The 9981-nt window shown below is 38.9% G+C and overlaps 1 protein-coding gene across 1 annotated transcript; it reads left to right on the top strand.

Moving 5' to 3' along the window:
• The first annotated feature begins 6291 nt into the window (after positions 1–6291).
• Positions 6292–7170, top strand: LOC145573561 (uncharacterized). The gene has a single exon (XM_081631797.1). The coding sequence runs from the start codon at positions 6292–6294 to the stop codon at positions 7168–7170; it is 879 nt and encodes a 292-aa protein (XP_081487923.1).
• Positions 7171–9981: the final 2811 nt, after the last annotated feature.

Genomic DNA, 9981 nt, shown 5'->3' with positions numbered 1-9981 from the left:
TTTTTATAGAACTTTGCCTTTGACTTATTATTTAGACACTTTGTTTGTTATGTTATTGTAAATTCATTATTATCTTAGTGTATGTTAGTGTGTGCAAGTATGATAATAATTTTTGCGCAAAAATTCCGTCATTTTTATTATTGATGGAGGGTATTATCCGACTCTCTCCCCCAAAAAGAAAATAAAAAGGAAAAATAAAACGGAGAAAAAAGCTGATTTTTGAAAATTAATATAAAATCCAAAAAGGAAATTAATTAGCTAAAAATAATTGCTATATTTAATTAATTAATTAAGAAAAGGATAGAAAAATATTTAGAAAAAATTAAAACGGGGCCATAAAGTCATTAACCGACTCAAGTTTAATATCAAAACGCAATTGAGCACGCGCGGCCTCCCTGCTGACTTGGCGTCAGCTGGCGCCAGCCTGTGGCGTGTGGCGCCAGGCGCTACACTTAGCGTGTGGCGCCAAAAGCTGATGGGTGACGCCAATGTCGAGTGTGTGACGCTAATTGACGCTGACTCCGTATTCCAGTCAGATTGAAATTCCTCGTAATTTGTGCATAAATAGCCCCCTACTCAGCCGATTCTTCACATAATTCCAGTGAAAAAATTATTCATCTCTTTAGAAAAAATAATACTCATGTCTTTAGCCACTAAAACCTTCACCCAATATTCTCATGAATGGTGTCGATCTCTTAATGCTAGAGAAAGAAAAGAATTGGATTTATTTCACTTGGGGGGAATTTATGGCATCAAAGGGGTAGATTTAGACCTAGACTTCATACATACCGCTTTGGAATTTTGGAGCATTGATACACATTTTTTTAGAATAGGGTATGATGAAATTAGCCCTTTGCCAGAGGAATTTGGTGCTATCTTAGGCTTCCCTGCAATAGACCTGGTAGTAATCCCTAGAGTAGATGCATATTACTATAAGGATTTTGAGCGCTTCTTTAACTTGAAGGAAAGGGATTTATCAAAAATAGTAGATGGCAATGTGGTGAACTTGAAAGAATTCGCACGCTACTATTTTGATAAACCTCTTTCTGAATCTTTTCACATATATAGAAGAAGGGTGTTCTTATTCTGCATGCTTAGTCAATATTGTCTTAGTAGTGGTAAAATTAATTAGGGACAATCAATTATAACCATTGTGCTAGAACAAATTGAATCAGGGAGAAATCCAATGCCATTGATAGTTGGAGAGACTATGATTAGTCTAGATGAATTGAAAAGGGACCCAAAAGCACCTCTTCGCGGTTCTCCAATTTTATTACAGGTAGAAAAATAATATTTTTAATTACAGAAATCAAAAAATATATTTTTGTATTGTAATATTAATTTATTTGCATTGCAATTTTTTTTTACAGATGTGGCTAATGGAGAGGCTAGGATTAATTAGCCCTCCGGACGACATTGAAAATTATACGCCCACTTGCTTTGTGAGAAGGAAGAAACGCATTCCTAAAATTGGGCGCCATGGGTGGAGAAAATTCTTTGAATCACGTGATTTTGCTATCAAGTGGGTCATCCCATGGTGGAAAATAAAAAGGATGGTTGGTGTTAACAAGCAACAATTCTGCCGTCTCCCAAGCTTGTCTCGCGTAACATATTATTATCCCTGTAGGGTAAAGAGACAATATGGCTTGCTTCAAAATATTCCTTCCGGGGATCTTCGTCCTCCCTATGAGTATCCCGTATCTCAAGAAGTGGATAAATTTGACACTTACTGGAGCGCTAGACCTTTATGGGAAGTGATTACCCAAAAGGTTCCCCCTTCTTTACCTAATGATGTAAAGAAGTGGTTGTTGAAGAAGTCTTCAATTGATCAGGGTAGAACCGATGTGAAGAATCGTCTAGGTGACAGGGTGACACCGGCCAAAGAACGCTGAGGTGCAAGAATTGAGTTCAAAACACCTACAATGCCTAAGAAAAAGAATACTACTAAAGACAAGGAGAAAAGGAAAGCGACAGACAAAAAGATTTGGGTGGAAAAGAAGCATGGGGTGTTAGCTGAAGGAGAAACAATTTATTCTAAAATTGAATGTAGGTCCTCTAAAGGATGCCTACTAGCTAAAGTAATGGATGAAGAGGAGGAAACAGAAAAGAATTGGAAAAGAGCAAAGAAGGAGAAGAAAGATTAGAACATTGCTTAGCTTTAGATTTATTAGATTGTTAATTTTTATTTAAAGTTAATTTATTTCAGCCTTATTTAAATTCCATTAACAATGTAATTTTGTTTTATTAATGAAATTTCAGCTTTCAATTAAATTGTCACTTTAAATTTATTTTATTAAAGCAATGAAAAACCGGAAAAAAAAATTGATTTTCCATAAATCTTTCGAGTACGGAAGTCGAAAATTTTCCGAAAAAACACCGAAATTCGCCCAGATTTTATGACTGATTTGGCGTCAGTAATTGCAGATTGGCGCCAGCTATTGAGGTTTGGCGCCAGGCGCCAATTCCCTCGTCTGGCGCTAATGGCTTTTGGCTGGCGCCAGACTCTGTTCTGCGACGCCAATAATTTTCCGACTTTTGTTTACCTTTTGTTGATTCTGGAACGCGGAGATGTCGAAAAATAAAGTGGCCGCACCCGTAATGGGTTGCCTATGTATCCTTTCCTAAGGAATCAGGCCGAACGTAGCTCTCTTGAGTGTCCTACTCAAGTAATTATGGGTAGTATTTTTTAAGTTGGTCAAGATTGGTCATGTTTGAGAATTCATTGCCATCCATGTCAGTTAATTTTGCTGCACCACCTGACAGGATTGTTTTGACAATGTAGGGGCCAGACCAATTAGGTCTAAACTTTCCCCTTGGGTCTAAAACATTTTTCCTTAACGCTTTTAATACCAAATCTCCTACTTTGATATTTCTTGCCTTGACCTTCTTATTAAAATGTCTAGCCATACGAGTTTGATAGCATTGAGTGTGATGTAGAGCTTCTAGTCGTATTTCGTCGAGTAGGATCAATTCTTCATATCGTGCCCTGGTCCATTCGACTTCATCGAGTTTACTCTCTAGCGCAATACGTAGAGATGGTATTTCTAGTTCGACAGGTTGTACGGCGTCCATTCCATATACCAAAGAAAATGGTGTATTTCCTGTTGACGTACGGATTGACGTGCGATAACCCCATAATGCAAAGTGAAGCTTGTCAGGCCAATCCTTATAATTTTCTGTCATTTTCTCGATGATAGTCTTTAAATTCTTATTAGCTAACTCGACTGCTCCGTTTGCTTGAGGTCTATAAGGGGACGAATGATGATGTTGGATACCATATTTATGTAGCAATTCTTCACATTCGCCTTGAAAGTGAGTTCCATTGTCACTTATCATTTCATGTGGGACTCCATATCGACAAATGATATTTCTCTCGATAAAGAGTGCTACATGTTTTGCAGTAAGTTTAGCATATGATTGCGCTTCAACCCACTTCGTAAAGTAATCAATTGCTACTAGAATAAATTCGTGGCCTCCCGTCCCTGGGGGAGTGATCTTGCCGATTATGTCAATTCCCCATGTAGAGAGTGGCCATGGTGATGTGTAGGTGTAGAGCAAAGATGGAGGAACGTGCTGTAAATTGGCATAAATTTGACACTTAGGGCATCTTTTCACATATTGATGGCAGTCCCTATTCATGGTAGTCCAATAATACCCTTCTCACATTATTTTTTGGACTAACATTTTGCCATTTACATGAGTTCCACAGATTCCTTCGTGGACCATTCTCATTATTCTTTGTGCATCCACCTTTCCTACGCATAGGAGAGCTCGACCTTTAGGTACCCTTTTATGTAGCTCGCTGTCTATGAGTACATATTGAGAAGCCAAAAGTCTCAAGGCTCGTTTTGCTCTTTTGTCAGCATGAGGAGGGTATTCTCCATTGGTGACATGGTTGAGAATGTCTGTGTACCATGGTTCTTCTTCTTGTTCTTCTTCTTCGTCTTGGACTGGGTCGTCGTCTTCTATAGCCTGTATATATGCTGGTTTGTGCCTTTTTTCGATAGTTAGAGGCATTTGCTCGATATCCGTGGGAATCCTAACCATTGAGGCTAATCTTGCCAAGGCATCAGCAAATTGGTTTTCTTCTCTAGGTAGATATGTGTATTCTACCTTCTCTAACTGATCAGTAAGAGTTTCCAGATAAGTTTGGTAAGGGGCTAGGCTTTCGCTCCTTACTTTTCACCTTTTAGATATTTGATTGATAATTAAATAAGAGTCTCCGAATATCCTTAACTTCTTTACTCCCAATGCCAGAGCTGTTTCAAGGCCTACCACACATGCCTCATATTCAGCAGCATTGTTGGTAACGTCGAAATCAAGCTTTATTGAGATTGGGACGTGTTCTTCTTTAGGTGATACTAGTAGCACTCCGACACCACATCCCTTTTGGTTTGAGGCTCCATCGAAATACAAGGTCCAAGTATCATCTTCGGTGACCATCAAATCTTCGTCTGGAAATTCATTGTCCTGTATTGATGTCGAGTCTTCTATTGGAAAGTCTGCCAGAAAGTCTGACACCACAAATCCTTTAATAGCTTTTTGTGGCATAAACCGCACATCGAACTGGGCTAAGTTGACTATCCATCTAGAAATACGTCCATTGAGTGTTGATTTCTCGAACAAGTATTTGAGTAGATCCAATCGAGATACCACGAAAACGGTGGTCAATGAAGCACATCCTCTCTTGGAATTGCCGGAGTTTGGGGAGTCCCCGGGCAGTCAATGTGCTCAGGCGTGTTGTGATTACTAAAAATCACGACATGGTGTTCTTACAAGAAACAAAGTTGAGCCAAGGTGAAATGGAGAGAGTCAAAACAAAAATAAAAATGAGTAATATGCTTTCTGTTAGTTGTACTGGAGGGGGGAGGAAAAGAAGTTGTGGTGTGGCTCTATTATGGAAGGAGGGGTGGAAAGTTGACATTAGTTCTTTCTCCAAAAATCACATTGATGCAATTATTGCAGATGGTGACAAGGTGTGGAGGTTTACTGGAATTTACGGCCACCTGGATAAAAAAATACTAACTGGCACCTTAATCAAATCTCTTCAAGATGCCTATAATTTTTCGTGGATGTGTGGTTGTGATTTCAACTTGATGTTGTGGTCCTCAGAGAAACAAGGGGGGTGCTAATTTTAAATTTGGCGATGCTACAATTCTGCACCAAGTTGTTGATTCATGTGGACTTAATGACCTTGGATTTATGGGTCACCAATTTATATAGAATAATAATAAGGGAGAAGATGAGAATATACAAGAACGTCTTGACAGATTTTTTGCTACCCAAGAGTGAAAGGATTTATACTTGGGTTCCTTTGTCTCACATCTAGAGAAAAGAAAGTCAGACCATCTACCTCTCTTACTTTGCTTGAAGGATCACATTCATTCCACGAAGTAGAAAAAGCCAAGGAAACTTTACAGATTTGAAGAGATGTGGTTACGTGATGATGGGTGTGCTGATGTAGTAGGGAATGCTTGGGGTGAAGGGGATAATATTTCTGCTAATATAGCTAGAACTGTCAGCTTACTCGGATCATGGATCAAGGAAACGTTTGGTGATTTAGGAAGAGAAATGAAATATTGCAAGCAGCAAATTGCGGCTCTTATGCAGTGTAGTCAGACTCATGAAGTTCTTAATTAGATGAGGGCCCTTGAAGAGCGGATGGATGGGTTAGAGGAGTAGGAAGCAAGGTATTGGCGCCATCAAAGTAGACAAGATAGGCTTCAAGTTGGGGACGAAACACAAAAAAATTTCATGCTAAAACTAAGCAACGTATGAAGAGGAATAACTTTAAAAAATTACATGATGAAGCTGGTAATACTTATGACTCTTAAGACCAGATTTCCAAGATGCTTGTTTGACAATTTGAGAACCTTTTTGGCTTGGCTAATTTGGTTGATATAGCCTCGGTTATTGACAGAGTATGTCCCATGATCACGGATGATATGAAAAAAAAATGCTTGAAGCTCCATTTGAAAGCAAGGAGGTGGTCAAATCTATTAAGCACATGCATCCTACTAAAGCTCCCGGCCCCGATAGTATATGTGCTATATTTTATCACAATTTCTGGAATATTGTTGGGAATGATGTAATTGATCGTGTTCTTAATATTTTGAATAACGAATAGGAAATTGGTTTTATCAATCAGACTCATATTGCCCTAATCCCGAAAAAAGATATATGTGAGTCTCTTGTTGATTTTAAGCCAATTAGCTTGTGCAATGTGTTATACAAGATTGTGGATAAAACACTTGCTAACAGATTAAAATAAAGTGCTCCCTGATATTATTCATGAATCTCAAAGTGGATTTGTCCTTGCGAAGGGGTGCCCTTGCGAAGCGTTGCATGAAAGTTGACAGCATTTGTCCTTGTTGTAGGGAGACGGAAGAATCATTGATGCACGCTTTAGCTCAATTCCATGAGGCTCGTATTGTATGGTATGTTTCCCCTCTTAGGCTTGATATCCCCTGCTCCTCTTCGCTCTCTTTCTCTGAGTGGTACTATTCTCTTGTGACTAATTTCAAAGAGAAAACATGGTGGGATCTATTTTGGTGTATTTTGTGGGGCATATGGCTTAAAAGAAATGCTTTCCTCTTTGAGAAACGCAAGATTGAAATTGTTGATGTTATGTTGAAGGCAAATGGGTTAGTGGGTGAATTGGCGAAGGCTAATGAAAAGCGTGGCGTTGTGGGTAACTCTTATCAAATTATCCAAACCTGGTCTCCTCCTAGACTTGGTTTCTACAAAGTTAACGCTGATGCAACTTGCTTTAATGACAATGTGGTGGGTGTAAGGGTTGTTATGAGAGATTCGATACGGGATGTGATGGCTGCGACCTGCTGCACGATGAAGGGTCAGTTCAAGATTGATGTGGCAGGACCACTTGCGGCTAGACATGCTCTGACTATTGCTATGGAATCTGGACTACTACAAATTGTGCTTGAAATGGATACCTCAATACTCTGTCATAAGCTGAAGAACAACATTCGAGAGTACTTAACGTTGGGTAGTATTGTTTATGACAATTTGTATCTTGGCAGCCTTTGTTCTTCTATTGAGTTTTCTCATGTGGGGAGAAGAGTGAATGGGGTTGCTTACAAACTGGATAATGTTAGTAGAGTTTATAATGAGTTAAGGGTGTGGATTGAGGAGCCCCCCCCCCTAGTGTAGCTGCTGCTGTTGATTTTGATGTACACTAATCTGTTTCTTCCTATTAATAAAACTTGCAGCGTTTGTCAAAAAATAAAATTGGTTAGTGAAATTTGTGCATGTGTTTGCTATCTTGAGGAGTGATCAACCTCAACTATCGTGCTAGATTGCATAATAGGTTTTAATGACACGAACAATCGATTTGGAAACTATGATTATTGATTAATCTCAATTTGCGATTTTCCTTTGAAGTCATTTGTAGAGGCGTCTAGATTGACCCTAGGAAATAGCCTATTGAGTGATTTTGATTGAAATTGTTGCTTTCCCTCGCATTTTATGTTTGACCGACTTCTGTTCCAGGTGTGGATCCAAGGGTTCTACTTGCACAAGCTAGGTCCCATCGACGACCTATGTAAGGCAGCACACGAAAATTGCCATTAAGGGGTGGCTCGAGGAACCCCCCTCCGATGCATAAGTTAGAATGTGTTTAGAGAGAGAAAATGTACTTAGAAAGATATAGAGAGTGTAGTAACTTGTGTGTCTAACCTCCTTTCCGTTGTACTTTGTCCTCTATTTATAGGAGTACGATCCCCTTTGTGGATAGTCGTACTTGGTTAGCCTACGGGCTGACGCTATTGGGCTGAGGATCCCCATTGACTATCCTTCCAACTGTGAGTGCGCACCTTGGGGGCCAATCTGGGAGCTGGCTGATAGCTCAGCAGGAGCTATCCTATACAATTAGCCCCTCAAGAGGTGGTATAAGGTCACTCATGCCGGCTCTTGCTTGCACGGCTAATTTCCTTTCATAATTGTTCCGGCTAGAGGAGACAGCTCAGCAGGAGCTATCCCCTACAACTAGCTACTCAAGAGGTAGTATGAGGTCGCTCATGCCAGCTATTCTGAGCGTATGGTCTTATCGGCTGGTTCTCAACAGGTTGTCCGACTAAAATTCCTCATATACCACTAGCCCCCCCAAGTCTCTGGATTGGCGATGTGATTCTGAGACTTGAGTGACCATGCTGCAGGTTGGTGTAGATGCATTGCGCTAGAACGTTTCATTTATTTCTGCTGATAGTAGGGGGAAAATTTTTTATTAGACTTAAATTGTTCTGTTTGGAATTCAAGAAATGACGTTCTTGTAGGAAGGAATTTCGATTACTCCCGCTGAAGTCTGAGAATTGACGAGCTTGTAGGGAGGAATTTTGATTACTCCCATTGAAGTCTGAGAAATAACGAGCTTGTAGAGAGTAATTTTGATTACTCTCGCTGAAGTCTGAGAAATGACGATCTTGCAGAGAGGAATTTCGATTACTCCCGCTGAAGTCTGAGAAATGACGAGCTTACAGGGATGAATTTCGATTACTCCCGCTGAAGTTTGAGAAATGACAAGCTTGCGGGGAGGAATTTCGATTACTCCCGCTAAAGTCTAGGAAATGACGAGCTTACAGGTAGGAATTTCGATTACTTCCGCTGAAGTCTGAGAAATGACGAGCTTGCAGAGAAGAATTTCATTACTCCCGCTGAAGTTTTTTTTTTGGTGCGAACAATGTGTTGCATGAATGGGACATATATCATCCATCTGAGTGGTCATTTTATTTTTACTGAGACATGGCGGTTCGAATTTATTGTTTGCTCAACCGCCTGTTTATTCCCCTATTTAATTCATTGTCTTCTTTTTTACCTTCCTTATTTTCTCATCTTCCTCTTCCCTTATAATTTTCAAATTTCTCGCCTTTCGTCTTCTTCCTAGACGCTCGTCGTTCCTCCATTGTTGTTATAAGTTCTCGTCTCTTCATTCTCGTTCTTGCTTTATTTTCGTGTTGTGCTTGCTTGTTTTCTTTTATTTTTCCTTTTCACTGAATTTTCTTACTTTCTTGGTTGCAATTTGAAACCCTGTTCTCCATTTGGTTTCTCGAACCACTATTATTGTTGTGTCCTGCTGTTTCTACAACTTCTTGCTATAAAGGTACTTACTTTGTACCTTTTCTTGTGTGTATATGCCCAATTTTGTTTCTTTTTGTATTTTTCTTCGCAAAATTGTGTCTTTTGGTCGACTTTGACTGTCTTCGCCCAATTCATCCCCTTCTGTTGTTATATTTGTATTCTCAATTCACTGCTACACAACTGACCTAAGGTAACACCACATGGTATCACTTTAAATGCTAGAAACTTAGCTAGGTCATAAGTAACATTATTGTAACACTTTGATATTATGTAACATTTGACTGTAACACTTTGATATTAAGTAACACTATATTGTAACACTTTGATATTAAGTAACACTTTATTGTAACACTTTGATATTAAGTAACACTTTATTGTAACACTTTGATATTAAGTACAAGTAGTAAAAAACAAAAAAAGAAATATAGCTCAAATAAGTCACTGATTCTTAATTAAAAACCACTACACCTTAATAGCTTGTCTAAACACTAAAAAATGAAAAATCCAGCCTCAAAAGGTAATAGTTTACAAAAACCAATTACCTTAACTTATTATAGAGGTATTGGTTAAATATGAACCGCTACCCTTAACTCGCACTCACTCCGTGGCTACGTCCCTTTACTTTTACCCCGATTTCTATTTTAGATGTCCCTATATTTTTGCCTCTTTACTATTTTGTGCCTTGGTCCTTATCATTAAAAATAACTTACTTTATATAAAAATATCTAACTACCCAATTAATTTTAAATCACACTTTTTTTTATAACTAATTATCTCACGAGAATTCACACTTAAATTATCGGAGTACTACCTAACCCAAAGTACATATTGTTCCTCAACCCTCAAAGTGACTCAAACCACCAACACCATCACTAGTTTTCTCTCTCC

The sequence above is a fragment of the Chenopodium album genome, chromosome 2 (assembly GCF_948465745.1).
Source record: "Chenopodium album chromosome 2, dcCheAlbu1.1, whole genome shotgun sequence".
In the NCBI taxonomy this organism is placed as follows: Eukaryota; Viridiplantae; Streptophyta; class Magnoliopsida; order Caryophyllales; family Amaranthaceae; genus Chenopodium; species Chenopodium album.
This window is presented reverse-complemented; position numbering and strand designations above follow the sequence as displayed.

Excerpts from the sequence above, each read along its gene's own strand:
- LOC145573561 (XM_081631797.1), top strand. The coding sequence starts at position 6,292 with ATGAATCTCAAAGTGGATTTGTCCTTGCGAAGGGGTGCCCTTGCGAAG.